General features: G+C 34.9%; 1 protein-coding gene across 9 annotated transcripts in view; it reads left to right on the top strand.

The window, feature by feature from the left end:
• The window catches only part of LOC145277001 (filamin-A-like), a 257,559-nt gene that overhangs the window by 22,167 nt on the left and 216,397 nt on the right, over window positions 1–18,995 (top strand). Inside the window, exon 1 of one of the 9 annotated variants that reach the window (XR_013868076.1) lies at window positions 18,508–18,721. The exons of 6 other annotated variants lie outside the window; for them this stretch is intronic. Coding sequence is in view for 2 of the 3 variants with exons in the window: in XM_080128590.1 (XP_079984716.1) it covers window positions 18,707–18,721 (15 nt within the window). In the remaining variant the exon portion in view is untranslated. Of the gene's footprint in view, window positions 1–18,507; window positions 18,722–18,995 lie in introns of those variants that run through there. 2 more of the 9 variants (XM_080128590.1, XM_080128587.1) reach the window with 2 other exon arrangements.

Genomic DNA, 18,995 nt, shown 5'->3' on the forward strand with positions numbered 1-18,995 from the left:
GTCCAAGGAGCCTACATCTAAAATTGCAAGTGTTTAGACCCAACATTAGTGGAGGAGTTTAATAGTGTTTCAAATGCCAAATCGTTTAACTTTGACTCCTTGACAACCAAGTTTCTGGCCGAAAACCGATTAAAAAGATTTTCCCAAATTTCAATACCCCTTATGTCAAATCTCAAGTCTGTAGATTGAAAATTGACAGAGTAATTTGGTAGGGAAATGTACACACACAGACAATCTCACTTTTATATATAGATTAGAATTAGTTTGTTTGCATTCACTTATTAGTTTTATCTATTCGTCAACATTGTCTACATTCGTTGTTCTCTTGTGTGTTGTTCTTAATTTTGATAGACATCGTTCTCATCACGTTGTTTAATGCAACTGTTAGTAGCGATTCAGTTTCTCTGTTCAGCTATCGATCCAGTAGATATCTCACTGCTAGTGCAATTCTTTATCTATATAAGAGCCAGGTACGTCCAAGGATGGAGTACTATTACCATATCTGGCAGGAGCTGCTAGAAAGGATTTATCCTGCCTTGATAGCGTTCAAAATAGACTTCTTAGCCGAGTAGGGGATACCCCTTTCTCTTCTCTGCACCCTCTTTCTCACATAAAGGAATGTTGCCGACTTACTCTGCTTTATCGATGTTTTCATGGCAAGTGCTCGTCTTACCTCCAATCTATAGTCCCCCTCGCCAAATTTAACGAGAAACACTCGTCTATCAGAAAACACTATCAATAATTTCCCCCACTCTTTATCTGTGCCTAAACTTAAACGTAGATTCCATGAACAAAGTTTCTTTCTTAGAACAGCACACCTGTGGAACTGTCTTCCGTTTTCCTGCTTTCCAGCTGACTACAATATGGTTGTCTTCAAGTTCAACGTAAATAAGTTCTTGATGAGCGGTTTTACTTAAGTTTATTTACCGGTTTTACTTAAGTTTATTTACCGAATTTCCATTACTAACGATTACTATATTATCCAATTTACTACTGTACACTCTTTAACCCTTATCCTCGAGTGGTTTCTGGTTCTTCATAAGTGGTGATGCCTATGTAAAAAAAGATAACATTTTCGTAGTCATATCCACATGTTTTCGTGTGTCATTTCTCTTGTCAATCTAATGAATCGTATATCTAACTTTTTTTTATTATTTGTAAAGTTCTTTTCTCGTCCTTTTGTTTTCACTTACGCTGTTATATATTTTTGTCGGTGTCGCTTGCTACAATGATTAGCTGTTCTGTAATGTGTGTGTGTTTGTTTGTTTCTTTCTTTCTTTCTTTGTTTTTTTTTATGTGAATGTCATCATTGAAGATAGTGGTTGTTTTTTGTTTTTTGTTTTTTGTCCAATCCGTTTTTACTATTTGCAAACAGCTTCAGGTCACTGCTGCACATCGTCATCATCATCATCATGTACATCAGCATCAGCATCATCATTATCCACTCACTGAGAATTTTCACACATGTCATCACCAGCGATCATTTATTGGCGATAACCTCTGTGTTTTTTCCCTGGAGTCTGAGTGAAAACAAGTCCGCCTAGTTTTTTCAGTGCTTTCCACTTCTCTCGATAACCAACATAGATGCCTTCACGTTATCGCAACAGTTGCTTACTTTTGATCTCCCGCTGTCAACGGCCATTGGTATTCCCTAAGGTGTGAGTGATAAAACCTCTCCCTAAGGCCCCAATGTTTTTACTTTTTCAGAGAAGGTTTGGTTATGCCTTCCTTTTCCCGCTTCTTCCGAACCCTTCACAACTCTTTAATGCTATTCTATGTATACGTCGCCATTCTTTTAGAGATGGGGTGTAGTTAACTTCATATTTGGCGGTTTAGGTTTCTTGGTTCCGTGGTCGTATTTTATTTTTGTTTTACTATTGCAGTAATTAAGTTAGTATTTAACGTTCGCAGTTTGTGTGGGTTGGTTTACGTATTTATTAATATTAATATTAATATTATTACTGTTGTTGTTATTGTACTCAGTAGGAGTTATCACACAAGCAATCATCAGAGATTACCCACTGACAACAACAGATTGGTGTTCTCTGAAGTCTGAGTAATAACAAATCTTCAGATTTTCGATATTCTCCACCTATTTCGATTACTTTTGCAAATGACTTTGCATTATCGCAACAGCTGCTTGTCATTCTTGCTAGCAACGACGATTGGCTTTCACTGGAACTTAGGTGACAATAAGCCTCTTCAAGCTCCCAGTACTCTTCGCGCTCATCCAATGGATTTCTGAATAATGCTTACGCTTCTCTGTTCTTTCATTCTCATTGACCCACTGCGCTTATCTTGTGTGGTACCAGCCGAAGCTGATTGGTTTTATTAGAGGAGGACAGTTAATAAGAGTTTTTGTGGTTTCAGATTTCTTGGATTTATGTGATTTTTCTTCCATCTTTTTTTTTCTACCAGAGTTTCCACGTGGCTGATTAATGTTTATAGTTTTCGTTAGTTTCCGCATTCCAGGATTTTCCTGGAGATTTCAACTGTTTTCAGCATTACCATCTGCTACAACGTCTCAATATTCCCTTTTATTCCAATTTCGTCTAGTCTTTTTTCCAAGTTTTTCGGGACTATTCCTAGTGCTCATACGATTATTGACATTGTCTTTCTTCGTATTTCTTATTCTTTTCCGTTCTTTGGCACATTTGTATTTGCTTCGATTTTCTCTCGTTGATCTTTATTTTGTGGTCCACTTAGACGGCAAAGTCTACAATCTGAAAGTTTCTTTGCTTCTTGCTAATTATTATAACGTCCGATCTCTTGCTTAGATGAGTTTATCTGTCTGTGCCTTAATATCCCAAAGTATTTTTTATTTTTGTTTTTCAGTGCTGTCTCCCATTTGTGCCTATACTAGTTGTCTTTACGTTCGAAGTGCAGTCGCTTGCGTAGTTCCCAGTGTACTGTCTTTCCCACACAGTCATATCTTTTCTTGTATTATTGTTGGGGCTAGTTTGTTATATTGACTTATTACAGTTTACTTTTTCATTTCTTTGTTCATAGCGCGTATACTTACTGTTTTCCTGGGTTTTATATATATTTTTTATTTAATGTAGTTCTAATTGGTTTGTTTTGTGCATCTGTCAATAGAGATTATGTTTCTTTGTTTCTGTATAATTTTCCTTGATATGTTCAGTTGTTTCTTGTTGTACTCTTGTCATTTTCACGAATCAGTAACATTGATCTTTTACTTCACAATTTTCTTTTCTGTCTTCCGAATTCCTCATGCTTTTATATATATATATATATATATATATATATATATATATATATATATATATATATATATATATATATATATATATATTAATCACATAAAATAAATGTAAAAATATTTCTTGGTGTTGAGGTCGAGTTATGTTTGAAAATTTTTGTTTTAATTTTCCTAATAAGCTGTGGTTTGCAATTTAAACACAAAGTGCCACTTTATATTTAAGTTCCTGTGTTATTGCTCTCTCTCTCTCTCTCTCTCTATCTCTCTCTCTCTCTCTCTCTATCTCTCTCTCTCTCTCTCTTTATCTCTCTCTCTCTCTCTCTCTCATACAGACACCCTTTTTTAACATTATTATAGTAGTCCTTCTGTCTTCATATTTCTCTTTCTGTATATCTACCCTTAACGTTTCATATGTATGGCTGTTTTCCAATATTGCACCTCTCTATTCAGATGTATATCTGTGCACATATCTATCTAGTTATCCATGTTTTCCTTCTTCATCGTTCTTGCATCACTCATGACAGAACAGTGTTCCAGTCTGGCCGTTATCTGTAATATAATCCTTCAGAGAAGATAACCATTACTTATTTTTATATTTTTCCGCAAACTGGTCTCATTCCCAGCAACCCCAACTCTCCGTATTAGCTGTAGAATACAATCGGCGGCCGTCTCCAATTTAACGTACCTCATCTGTCGTTAACTGCAACTGCCTGACGTGTCTGACAAAATTACCGAAATGTAAACAATACTTAATCAAGAGTTTCCGTGTACTTTTAAATATTTGTGAAACGGTATACATTTTTCCACCCAATTTGGATGGATGGATTTTTCAGTGTACCTTTAGGTTTGAGGCGAGTATCCATACTTGGTAGAGTTCAGGAACAAACTAATAAAAGAACTTTAAGATATATTCAAAATTCGCCATTTTAAATCATTTGGGGGCATTTGGCAGGACAGGCTCGTTTTTAAAGTGTCCGATTTTTTCGTTCATAATATGTGTGTCCATATCATATTTACATACATATATAATACTAGCTGAACTCCGAGCGTTGCCTGGTCGTAGAAAATGCTTAAACATGATGTTAATTTATGCAGATTGGGTATGTATTATTATAGAATCAATCTTCTATTAAATATTATATGTTACGAGGAATAATTTCCCCGGTGGACTATTTCGCAAAAAGAAATTTTATAATAATAATGATAATGTCGTTTATCATCATCGTCTGTGTTTGTTTACGATATCACGTCAGCTGATATTTGGGCTTGACGATGAATGCATGGAAAGTCACTTCTGATTATTATTTAGTTTTAAAATGTGCAAACGAAGAAATGAGATATATATATATATATATATATATATATATATATATATATATATAACTACTTCATTTATTCACATAAATTTAATATACGAAAGTATAGATTTATGCGTAAACTTTAAGTATTTACTTCAAAAGTGCTCAATACGTAGGTAGAGCTAGTTAGTAATTTATAAAATATATATGGCGATTAAGCTACACTGAATATTCTGCGTTTCATCCAACTATAGGATTCGTCAGGCTTATGCGCATAAGCCTGACGAATCCTATAGTTGGATGAAACACAGAATATTCAGTGTAGCTTAATCGCCATATATATTTTATAAATTACTATATATATATATATATATATATATATATATATATATATATATATATATATATATAATGATTGCAGAAATTCCCCTCTAGAGCAAATGACCGTAGGTTTGCAATAACAGATGCACATACAAATTTATTATGTCTTAGGTATTAGTCGCCCTCAAATGTAACTTTAAAACTTTGTTTGATACACATTTATTCGTTATAATAAGATCCTATAGTACATCCTAGTATAACATAAACTTAGTGCGCAATTTAGTGAAAAATTAATGAACCAATTTTAAGAAAGTATGACCTAATTGCAACACGGACTAATGCAATAAATATTTGTGTTTTTATTGCCTTAACTAAATTTGTTTATATATATATATATATATATATATATATATATATATATATATATATATAATGTATGTATATATATATAATGTATGTATATATATATAATGTTTTAAACGGTGACCTTGTTAAAGCTTCGTTTTCCGTCTGGTGCTTATTATCTTTGAGATCTTCGGATACATTAGTCTCGTTTAAACGATACAATTTTGTTCGTTTTAGACATTTTAACAACTCTTGACAATATACTTACTATTTCCGTTGCCCAAATATATGACGCAGGGTCAGTCTTGAGGTAGAAATTAAAGACAAGTTTAACTGGGGCGATTCACTTACAGACTTAAAACAATTATTATTATTATTATTATTATTATTATTATTATAACTAGTTATTCGATGTATTATGTCAGAATTTGATTGAAAGCATATACAGTATCTTGCAGAAGTATTCGATTACGTTAAACAATATTTTAAATAAATGATCCATTTGAAAATAATATTCTGTGATCATATTTTTGTATTTATTAACAAGAAATGTTATGAACATAGTTTTATTATTAATGGGGGCGGTTTGTTACAAATATTCGTTGACATTGAACTTGAAAATGACTATAATGCATTCTGCAGGGTAACATTCCCTTGATAATGTGGAACTCCCTTCCGGGTTCCTGTTTCCCCTGCTGTACCGTCATGCAGAGAAGTTCAAGTGTAATGTAAACAGACATCTAGCTGCTCAACTCTCTATATAATAACCCTGCAACTTATATCCCCGATTGTACATCAAAATGGCACTGTACCTTGCTTGGGGATGAAAATGAAATTTCAAAAAAAAGATATCAACAAATGATCTAAGAATATGATATGAGTATTCCGTGTCGAAAATCAGGAAGAGGATGGGGTTCAATATTGATCCTTGATGCGCATCTGCGTTGATAATAAGTGCTTCAGGCATTTTTCATGAAAACCTATTTGTCCCAGCTAATTATAACATGGTCGTTTTCAAGTTCAACGTAAGCTGTCGTTGAGTCGTACTCATAAATAATCAATATCTACCCAATTACTAGCCAATTACCACCATTGCCGACCATCGTAGTATTCTCTCACCTGAGACTCATTAACCCTTATCCTCGAGTGACCTCTGGGCCTTGATAAACAGTGACTCCCAAATATAAAAATGGCTTAATAAATAAGTGATAATTGTAAAGACATTGCCAGATATTACATAGCTAGTAAGTTTATAAAACAATCTCTTTGTGCCAAATCCTTTGAAATCTGGAGAGTTATTTTCTTAGAAACAAATCCCCAATCAAGAGATTCACTGATCCTATGCAATTTCGAACCCATAACATCAAGTATTGAGCTTGCAGGAGGAAATTCTTATTGCTGCTTTATTTTGCTTGTATATCTAACGATAATAAGTATAATGCAAGATAAAGTTTTAGAAAGTGATCTATGAAAAATGACCGCGAAAAGATGTTGACACAATTAAATAGAATTTATTTTTCAGCCAAAAAAGAATTAATACTTGCCCCTGCAGAAAACAAATATGAAAGTGTTAATATATCGTATAGTTTCTTTTTTAGCTTATATAATTAAACTATGATCCACATCGAGAAAGATTTATGTAAATCTGTTATCAATTTCGTAAGTGTAACGTTTCCATTCTCTCTTGTTTTCCCATAAATCTTTAAAGTTTTATGGATTCTCTTGACGGATTCTACTTTGTAGGATTTTTTTTTTACATTTATTATCGTTTTTGCGCCAATCTCTCAACACGTTCATTTTCATCGACCAGATGGGGTTGTATTACGAGTGTTTTATGGCATGGCGTACCAGAAACATGCCCCTCCACCGCAACTGCAAAAATAAAATTTCCTTTCCCTTCTTCTATGTACCTACAATCGGATGTGGCACACAATACTGCGGACTGCATCACAACTGACTACAACAAATACAATCCAATGAAATACTTGTTGAGTTCAGACGAACTAATAACATTTTCTCCATTCCAGCCACCCTTTCTAATTATCTAACAGTATTGATCATCATACAACTGACAACCTCATTAACCCTTATTCTCGAGTGGCCTTTTACCTTGTTATGTAGTGATAGATTAGTATTAAAAATATTCCAATAATCTTGCTTCCATGTCGCTATTGTAACCCACGTAGTGTTCTCGCATAAACTGTCTACTAAAACTGTATCTAAAATTAAATGTGACACACAATACTGCGGGCTGCATTACAACTGGCTACAACACTGTTATATTCAAATCCAATGTTCAGAAATACTTTTCCAGTTTAACCGTCCTACATTCTACCATTCCACCCTTCGCATAGTATTCTCCATTATCAAAATGACAATCTTATTAATTTTTATCCTCGAGTCGACGTTGGTCTTCGTAAGTGGAGATTTAATTATAATGAAAAAAATTATTTAATCACTAGATAGCAAGAAATACTGTACGAACTAAACTACTTAAATTTTCAAATGTTCAACGGTGAATCAATTCATCAATATTTACGTTGTAATGCGTATTTAAAAATATTCCAAACAAAAAATAAAATTTAAATTAGTTTAAATGTTCTACATACTAGGTTATTGGTTTTAATCATCTTTTTCTTTTCATAGAAAATCGCTCCAGACAAGGCCACTCAATGTAAGGAACTAAAATACTACTTCGAAGTCAAAAATTGGCCGATTATGTTTCAAATGGACAGATTTCGATCTAGAAAACAGTAATTATTTTCCCTTTGTCAGGCAGATCGCTCATGGAATTTGAGAACTGAGGGACTAGAGGGCAAAATAATGGATAGCGAGTTATCAGGTTGCCGAAAATAAACCCAAGGTCGACTTTCTTTTCAACTAGAATAACGGAGAATTTCAAAACCTTTATCCTTGAGTTGCTTTTCGTCTTCACAAGTGTTGACTCTTTAGAGTAACATTTATCTACGATTTAAAAGAACATCCTTTAGCAATTCAATGTAGTTGATACTACATCGTGGAACGATAAACATGACGCCCCAAAGAAAACAATACTATATCTTTATTTTTAAACGGGTAATTTGATTATGTACTAGAGATGACATCAATTCAATGTAGCCGCCTTCAGCCACAATTACCGCCTCGATATGGGTCCGGAACTGGAAGTATGCTTTTTCCAAAAGCGCCGGCAGGAGCTCTGATAATACTCGGCAGATTGCAGCGATCAGGCTGGCTTTACTGTTGTGGGAGGTCATGTTGGTGATGTTCTCAGCGTATGACCAAATGAAGTAGTTCAGCGAGTTATGGTTGGGGAAAAACAGGGGCTAGTGAGAGAAGGGTATAAAGTCGTAGCACTCTTTCTGAAGCCAAGCTGGGGTTTCTTTGGACATGTGGGCCGGCACCGAGTCTTGTTGCCACACCCTGAGTCTGATTGCACCAGGGGATCACCGCACTCTTCAGCACCTCCAGGTACACTTTAGTGTTGATTTTTAAGCCGACTTCGAAGTGAGGTGGCATGATTTGGCCCTCACTTGAAATCACACCAAAGACCATAACCATAGCCCCAGAAACTTTTTCATCATCTTCGGCACGTTCTTTTCTTTTTTTTTTTTTTTTTGAGGGTGCTGGTAATGGTCCTGTTGTGATAACTTGGATCAGTAGGGAGCATGAGTTGTACAGCGGTGCATCTCGCTCGTTGAACATTGTCACTTTCAGACATAATAGAAGGCTCGTATCGCTCTTGGAATTTGTACACAACTGGCGAACTAGTAGACGGTCTGCAACAAAAAAAAAAGAAAACTGGTTTTCATCAAACGGAAATGGAATCATGCCGTCTTTTCTGGAGCGAAAATTTTATCGTTACATTATTGAGGTTTTCATAAACTTTGGTCAAATTTCTTGAACTCTAACTTTTAACGTATCCAACGAAATGCAACCCTTTTCTGTTAAAACTGGATATGTTTTATTGTACAGCTCAAATCAGTTCTTTTCTCTGTTTATCTTGTAACAAATTCTCTACTTAGAATGCAACTCATTTAACGTTTGTTTTATTACTAAACTCATCAACTGTGTTTCACATTTGATGTATTTTCCACACTTCAACTCTTGTTTATTAGAAACGATACATGTATGTTTTTCTTTTTTTAAAAAGAAAGCGTTGAATGCGTCGAGATTCATCTGTTGACAATACTTTTACAAAGGAGTCACTACTCTAATGCCACTCGATGGTTAGGGTTAATGTGTGTACAGTAGTCAATGAGATAGTAGCGTAGTAATCGTTTGTGGTGGAAATTTGGTATAATTACATTATTTATGAGTACTGTTCAATAAGAACTTGTTTACATCAAACTTTAAGACGACAATATTGTAGTCAGTTGAAAAGCAGACAAGCGGACCAAAGTTCCACAGGTGGGCAGTTCTAGGAAAAAAAGATTTGTCGATGGAATCCATGCTTAGTTTTAGACATCGATAGATAGTGGGAAAATGTATTGATCGTGATTTGGGCTTAATGAGTGCGAAAGATTGGCGAGGAGGAACAATGGATTGGAGCTCAGTCGAACACGTGCCATAAAAATAACGAGAGAGCAATCTCGCAAAATCTCTTCTGTGATAAAAGAAAAGTTGCAGAGAAGAGAAAAGGGCATCACTTACTAGATTTCGAAGTCGGTTTTGAACTCTGTCGATGTAGTATAAGGTGCTTCAACTAGCTCTTGCCAGGATGTGGCAGCTGTACTCTACTTGGCTTTTATACAAATAGAGAATTGCATCGACAGTGATATCTATTTGAGCGGTTGAGTGATCCAACCATTTTTCCAACTCTGGCCAATCACATACATGACGTAATCACTTGACACATCAATTTTCACCATTACACACATCAATAGTCTCGTTCTATAAATACTATTACGGCGTGTGTTAGTCACAATTGTCTTGTCTATTTCATGCTTCCTTTCTTGCAGCTCGTTTGACTTGTTGGTTTAGTGGTCTTCACCAATTCGCTGATTTGATACCTCATTTTAATACAGCATTCTATTCTAATAGCTTCTTTCCAAGAACTGCAGAATCATCAGACTCTCTTTCTGCTGACTGTTTTCCTCCTACCTTGGCCTTGGTCTTATAAAAATTAGGAACAAGAGGCATCTCCTGTCAGAGCAGTTAAGCAATGTTTAGCTTAGTCAGGACGAGATGGGTGACCGTTTAAGAATACAAGGTGCAGTATCTAGGAGGACGGCGACACATTTATAAAAAACAAAAAAAACTGCAAAATCTAACGTCATTAAAATTATCTCGCCTTAGGGGGGATACACACGCAACTGTGTATTGCTTGTGAATTTAATATTCTCCAATTTCTATTTTATGAAGAGTCAAGCAAAATGCATCATGGAGGAGCGTATGTTACTATTTAACTTACCTAGGCGTGCATAGCATTTTACCACCATTGGATGTAACCCACGTTTTTCCTCGTTTGTAGTCAACATCACTCAGGCACCGATGTTAACTTATTGAAAAGTTTATTAATCTAAAAGGAAGATTCACATGGGATTGGTTAATTGCGTGCTCACTGAGAAATAGAGAATATCTTTTTTTATTTCTCTTTTTCTTTCTGGCTCTTTCTTTCATATATATATATATATATATATATATATATATATATATATATATATATAGTAAGTTATGAAATATATATAGCGATTAAGCTACACTTAATATTCCGCGTTTCATCCACTCTAGGACTCTTCAGGCTTATGCGCGAACGACAAACAACCACAAAATTCGCGCATAAGCCTGAAAAGTCCTAAAGTGGATGAAACGCGGAATATTCAGTGTAGCTTAATCGCCATATATATTTCATAACTTACTGTTTAAATTCAAATGTTTTCGTTATGGCTTTATTCGATTTAACGATTATTTTACTTATTTAGAAAACTTAACACAAAGGATGTAAATATAGATAACATTAATGATAGTAAAATATGTATGTTTTTTCAAGTTATTTTGTTTTTGTTTGAAAAGTAAACAGAATATACTGTGCGTCAATCTATATTACTCTCTAGTTGTTAAAACTAACATATTATGATGTTTACTTTGTTAAAATAAAGAGAAATTTAGTAAATATATGTATTCTTTCTAAAGAATACACAATATTTCGTGGAGGAATACCTCACCCTTTACGTACTCTACTTTTAAATTTAATTTATGTGTCCTTTTTCTGATTTATTACGAACTAGACCACCAACAACCAATTAAATCAGTATCTCTATTATTATATAAAAGGAACTTCGGCTATGAGTTCGTTCCCTATAGACTCCCCAATGGCTTCGCCGATTTTTATGAAAATTCCTATAAATATACTTTATGTATCTGGCAGTGTTCTTAGATATGTTTTGTATCGGAATGTCTTCGATACGTATCGATAATTGAAGCAATCCGATGAAAAAGAAACAAGTTATTTTAAACAAAGTTAACACCTTATTCAATCTAACATCACAAGTACATTTGAAAAGTTTTACTATCACACAAGCAGAAAGGGCTGGCGTATAAAATCAACAATCGGTGCTTTAATATGACAGGGACGCGTCTGAAATTATGTTTTAACTATGATTCTTGACTTTTTCATTTTAAACTTAAATTAAAGTCATTATCCTCACAGAAACAAAATTGACAGGCATATAAAATCCACATTATTTTTTTTTATATGACAGGGGCGCCTTTTGAAATGAATATTTCTGCTTAAAACACTACTGAAACATCTTCCTTGACTTTTGCATTTTAAATTTCAAGCCGCTATATATAAAAATAATTTTATAGAATCAACAGTAGATTCTCTACAGTACCATGTAAACTACAATGTATTGTGGACTACGTCACTGCGGGGGGGGGGCATATGAAGCTTCCTCTATGTGCATTGCGATGGATCCCCCAACTAAAAGCAGGCTATCAATTGATTTCGATGACAATAAACATGTGGGAGTGTGAAACACCCGTTAATCCTAATTGTTTTGACTCTCGAGTGTGTATCCGTTGATATCTTATATGCTTTTATATAGAGTGATGTGATTCTTGGGTGATTAACTGTCTAACTGTGTCGGATATATAAAAAAGAATATGCTGTTGTCATAGCCCTATTAATATATTATATTAATATATAAAAAGAATATGCTGTTGTCATAGCCCTATTAATATATTATATTAATATATAAAAAGAATATGCTGTTGTCATAGCCCTATTAATATATTATATTAATATATAAAAAGAATATGCTGTTGTCATAGCCCTATTAATAATACACTTTTGTTCTTTTTCTCCTCTGTGTTTCTTTCTTACACTTCCTCCCTTCTCTCACGTGCACTCTCTTTATCTGTCTCTTTTCTTTCTTTCATTTTTTCTTTTTCTCCATTTTCGTTCTCTCTCTCTCTCTCTCTTTCTCTCTCTCTCTATCTCTCTCTCTCTCTCTCTCTCTCTCTCTCTCTCTCTCTCTCTCTCTCTCTCGCAACACTTTCTGCTTTCTATCCACTTCCGTCTCTTTAACTATTTACATCATTCCATGTCTCTCATCACTTATATTATCATTCACTGATTATCTACGTTAATCGTCCATCCTTTTACAATTAAAGCATCCATGTTCAGATGAAGTGTACAAAATAGCAAAACAATAAGAAAAACAAAGATCATTCTTGAAGTTCTAGTGAAGTTACGGTAATTGTTTTCGATTTTGGTACACTTTATGAATTTTTAAGCGTTGCTTTTAGAAAAGAAAATAGCATTAGGCCATATGTCCATATGTGCAAGGTATATTCTACTGTTCGCTACTGTATCTGCCTTTTTTTACAAGATTTTTCATATCTTTGTTGTTTAAGTATTTTTTTCAACCTTCAGGATAGAATCAAAGTGTAATATACTGTATATTATGTTCTCAGCACTCGAGAACGGTCTATCATTTACTGGGAGCGTTTTTGTCTCGATCCATTTTCTTTTTTTACAAGGTAGTCACCACTTATCAAGGCCCGGAAGCCACTGGGAGATAAGGATAAAAGTATTCTTTTAGTAGTAACTAAATTTTCCTCACAGTAGATAAAAAAAAAACTTGTGTGTCTGTCCGTATGGGGATGATGTGGATAGAGACATCTTTCTAAACATTTGGTAAATGAATCTGTTCTGTCTTCATTCAATAAAGGGGCAACCCTCATAGGCAGATGCCATTTTTATTTTTGTTGCGGTACATTTGGATAGAGCTAGGTTTTGCCCACATTAAAACTACCCTGGTATCGAATTCTTGCGGTGGGTGCAAGTAAATAAGGATATACTAAATTAAATCCGGGTCCAAGAGAAATTTTTCCAATTAAATATTTCTCTCATAAAACAAAAATTGTAAGTCACTACATACTACCTGGATTCCCTCTACTCGTTGGTTATAACCGGTAGGGGCCGATGCTAACGTTATTTTTTTTTCACTGATCTTAACTGTCACGGAGCAATACTCTTATTAAACTGATCTTGATTCAAACTTGACCTCCATCTCTAATGATGCAAGCATCCTTAAGTGTTAACAGTTTGATACTTCAAGAAAAAGTTACAACCACGACAAAGACCTTACTATCTTTCCCTATGCATCTAAAACCAAATATGTTTTCTGTGAACAGAGTTTCTTTTCTGAAACGCAATACCGCGTAACTTCCAGTCCACTACAACACAGTCGTTTTCAAATCAAATGTTTTTCAAATATTTGTCGAGCCATCCACATAGCAAGTGCGATTCTGCTCATCCTGACAATCTTTCATTTCTCTAATGGTATTGTGCATCATTCAACCGACAACTTCATTCAACGTTATCCTTGAGTGGTTGTTAGGCTTCGTAAGTGGTGATCCATCAGTTTAAATAAATGAGCATTCTGGAGATGCGTCCATTCAACATACGCGCTTAACGATGCAAACGGTAATTCATGCTTCAGACTAAGCTGAAACGTGATAGATTGACTAAAAACAATGTCCGACAAAGATGGCAGGACGCATTTCATAGTGTGTAGAAAATGGTCGTATATTATGGACATCGGAATCTAAAACAAGCACAAATGAATCCCAAACCTACTTTTTTCGGCGTCAATTTCAGACATAAACTTTTAGTCTAATACTTTTTTACAATGTAGTCACTATTTATCAAAGCTAAAAAAACACGCGAGGATAATGGAAATTAAGTAGAAATTGATTATTTACGAGGACTGCTAAAAAAGAATTTTAAAAGGATCATGTTATAGTAAGCTGAGAAACAGTCAAATAGTATTGAGTTTTACAGACGGGCAACTCTGAGAAAGCGAATTTTAGTTTAGATTTAGATACAGATAGTAAGGGAAATTGTTGGCAGTTGTTGTAGATAGACAAGCGCTTGTCGTGAATATTTTACAAAGGTTAGATTGAAGCTTAACCGAGCAGCTGCCGTGAAAATATTGATGGAGCAGGGGTAGATTCGCTATATCTCTTCTGTGAGAGTAAGTAAGGAAGAGGACATCCTCGACTAGATCTTGAAGCTTTGTATCTTGTCAAAGAAAGTAAGGGTGCTCTGGACAACACCTTCTTTTTTTGGTTTCTCATTGCAATCAGATTTCTGCAACGCATTATATCCTTTTGCTTATTTAGCTTGTTTAGGGAACGATTAAATTGGCTAGGATCAAAGCGTAGTATCTATTGTTTATCTTTTCTGCTTCAGTCAATGAAAGAGAAATCCGTTAAACATAACCAATATTTTTTGCCCTAATTCAGATGCCGTTTTTTTTGGGGGGGGGAGGGGAAGGCTGGACTTTCGCCACATTAAAAAACGGCCTTGTGTCTAACTTTGTCTTAGTGGGAAGACAAGTAAGCAGGAACTACTTGAGCATTGATAATCATTTGCCAGTGGACGTTTAAGTTTGTACATGCTCGGATGCACACGTAAAGTGTGTGTGTGTGTGTGTGTGTGTGGTACTTAGATATATTCATGTATAGAAGACATTCCTGCGTGCGTACGGTCGAACATGCGCTCAGTAGTATGTAGAGATGTAAATACTTATAATGGCATAGGAAGGGGGGTAATGGTTCTAGAACGACGATGGTAGTCTTAGAGATAACGTTAACGATCGTAAAGAAAAAAATAAGCAGTTTCCGATGAGTGATATACCTATCACATAACTCTTTTAAATAGCCTTTTTATTCTTTGTCTATTTTGTTTCATCACCTCTTTGCACTCTCTCTCTCTCCCTCTCTCTCTCTCTCTCTTTCTTTCTCTCTATTTTACTAACGTTTTCTTCCTTTTCCAACCTCTCTGTTTCCTCTTCTCTCATTACATATATATTTTAGTGCCTCACATCCGTTGTTTGTTCTGAACTTAAAGTGCATCCGCTGGTAAGTCCCTAACTTGCTCTCTACCGATCCAAGTTATGACAACAGGACCATTGCCAGCAGCCTCAAACTGCAAATCTGGACTGTTCAACGCTTGAGGGTGTGACTAGGGTAATAAAAACAAAGTTTCCGGCCACGGTTATGGTCTTTGGTGTGGTTTCAAGTGAGGGCAAAGTTTATTCTGTTGCAAGAAAAGAGTCCATTTTCTTGTAAGTAAGAAAAACATTAGGATAGACCGAGATTCGAACCTGTAAGCAAAGTTCAGAAATAGATTCAGAAAGGAAGTTGGCATTATTCAGTTTCACATAAAATAGTTTAGAAATATTGTTGGAAAAGGTATTTTAATTGTTCAATTCTTTTTATGAAAACTGAATTAAAATAAGGTCAGAGAAAATAAAAAATGCAATTTAAATACGTTGAAGAATAGGTTAGATCGAAAAATAGATTAGTGAGAATTCTTTGTCTGCAGAAATGGTTTTGGAACATGTGCGAACCACGTATGTTTAGGCCACGTGAGTTTCCACTAGAGTGGGTCACGTTGAGAGCCTTACATGACGTCATAGCAGAAAAGCAGATTTTCAATATAGTTTGCTAGTTTTAGTGAGATTAGGAGACAGAGAGAGACGGAGTCCAGAGTCGAGTCCGGATCGAATCAGAGCCATCATCCGAATATTCGCCGCATTCCTGCTTGTGAAGAAGGTATGCTCCCAATTTCGGGCCCGTATCGAGCCAGTGATTGAGGCTGAAGGTGGTCACATTGAATATATGTCATCTCTACTGCATAATCAAGTTACCTGAATTGATACTTTCAATAAAAGTTTTAAAATAAAGCTGTAGTTTTTATCTTTAGGGCGACAATTGTATCGTTCTACTCTCTATGTTTATCGGTCTAAATTCTCAAATCTATAGTTTCCCCCCCCCTTGCCAAACTTTCACAAAAAGTATTCGACTCGCTACAATCACTATATACGATTTCCCCCACTCTCTATCTGTGCTTAAATCTAAACGCAGATTCCATGAACAAAGCTTCTTTCCCAAAACTACCCACCTGTGAAACACTGTTTTGCTGGTCTGCTTCCCAGTTGAATACAACATGGTAGTTTTCAAATCCAATGTAAACAAGTTCTTGTTGGGCCATCCCCATGATTAACCAGATTCTACCCAATTTACACCATTAACGATTAGTACACTACCATCTTCCATTCATTAACTCTTATCCTTGAGTGGCCAAAAAGAAACGTTTACGTGATGTAAAACAAAATATTTTTCTGGCTTTTGTGACTGTTGCGAATGACTTTGAAATTCCCAGAATTCATAGTTTCAATGTTACTTTCTCTCGTCAGTCAACTTTTTAACTGATTATATTTGTCTTTTCTTCATAATTGTACACTTCCAAGTCCATTCCAATCTGGGGTGACATATGCCAAAGTTTCATTTATTGTTTTATTTCTGTACGTCTGAAAAATCAATGTAGAGTTCTGGCGTAAAATGACCAATCGACGGTTTATATGTAAAACACAACAACCAATATCTGTTATATCATTCTCTCTCTCTCTCTCTCTCTCTCTCTCTCTCTCTCTCTCTCTCAATGTGTATCTATCTATCTATATATCTATCTCTCTATCTCTATCTATATCTTACATCTCTATCTCCCTAATTTATGATAATGCGTACCTTTTCCCTTGTATACTTTCATCCTTGTCTCTTTATCTACCACAATATATCGCTACTCTCTCTCTCTCTCTCCATATATATATATATATATATATATATATATATATATATATACCACACAGCATCTGTCGTATTCTCTTTTCCCTATTTTTCTTCTTTCTCCTAGTAGAATTTCTACTTCCTAATTTACCACTACTAATATCTTTGCATGCTATACTTTCTCACACACACACACACACACACACACGCGCACTATATATATACATATATATATATATATATATATATATATATATATATATATATATATATATATATATAATTAGTACGAAATTAATCGACACATATATAAGACAATTAAATAATAATACAAGCAACTCAAAAGCCAACTAATATTTCAGTCTAAATTTGTGGAGTAAATACCGGTTGTCTCTAAAGATATGCTTATATTATTATTCAACTGGTCCGTCTCCATACTTATCCACTCATTCCACATGAAAAGATATATATTTGTTAATTTCTTGAACGTCTATTATTTTCTGTTTGTTTTGTATCTACTGGCAAAAAATACCTTCGTCTGCATGCAATGTTTTCATTCTTGTTCTTGTTTTGTGGGGTTTTTTTTTTTTTTTTTTGGTTTTATCATATAGTTTCTACTTTTCTCACCTGCACTCTCTCTCTCTCTCTCTCTCTCTCTCTCTCTTTCTGTCTCTCTCTCTTTCTCTCTCTCTCTTTCTCTCTCTCTCTTTCCTGTATGTTTTGAATACGTAAACAACTCCTGTATCTCTTCATCTGTGTTTTTCTCTCTTTCTCTAATAACTATTTATCTCTAGGTGTCATTTTAAAGAACCCCCGCATCTCTCTCTCTCTTTCTCCTTTTTCTCACCATGTCTATTTACAACTCTCTATCTCCTTTTATCTTTCATCTTTCTAAATAATCCCCCCCTCTCTCTCTCTCTCTCTCTCTCTCTCTCTCTCTCTCTTTCTCTTTCTCTTCATCATCTTAATTTCTCTCTATTTCTTTTCTTCTATTTTACGTTTTATCTATTTTCAGTCTTCCAATGTGTTTTCCTATGCATTATTTTCTATCTTTCAAACATACGCCTTCAATCAAGCATTTTACTTTTTTTCTCCCTTTCTTGGTAGATAATTTCTATCTTTCTCTCTCCTCCTCTTTTTAATCTCTCTCTCTCCCTCTCTCTCTCTCTCTCTCTCTCTCTCTCTCTCTCTCTCTCCAGTCCCGTATCTCTATACATTCTTTTTCTTTTTTGCGCGTCTCCTGTCTGTGCATTCGCTCATTAAACTGCACCACGTGATACGAATTCGCTCGTCTCTCCCACTCACACGCCCACCCGTCAGATTATATAAGCCCAAACGGACAGATTAGTGTTTCGTTTTCTTTCTTAACCTCTGGATCACGGGAAGCATTTCTTTGGGCGTCCCAATCTTTCTGCTTCGTTGTTCTTAGAAACTAACAACAATGGCCGTACGCTTGGTAAGTCAATCACTTTAAAACTTTTTCACCTTTAAATCAATTTTCTGACCAATTTTTTACTGGAAAAAAATCAAACAGATTTTACGATTTTTTTTTTTTTGTTCAAATATATTTTGAAACTTTATGATAAAATTATACGACAACGACAGACGCGCAGGAAAGAAAAAAAGCTGTCGTACTTAACATTTACCTTTAGACAAATTCAAACAAAAATGATTTTCTAGTGATGGCCTCAAAGTATCTTTCAAATTCAAAATGGACACTTGTTAACAGA

Source organism: Euprymna scolopes, chromosome 5 (genome assembly GCF_053919585.1).
Source record: "Euprymna scolopes isolate OS-2025 chromosome 5, ASM5391958v1, whole genome shotgun sequence".
In the NCBI taxonomy this organism is placed as follows: domain Eukaryota; kingdom Metazoa; phylum Mollusca; class Cephalopoda; order Sepiida; family Sepiolidae; genus Euprymna; species Euprymna scolopes.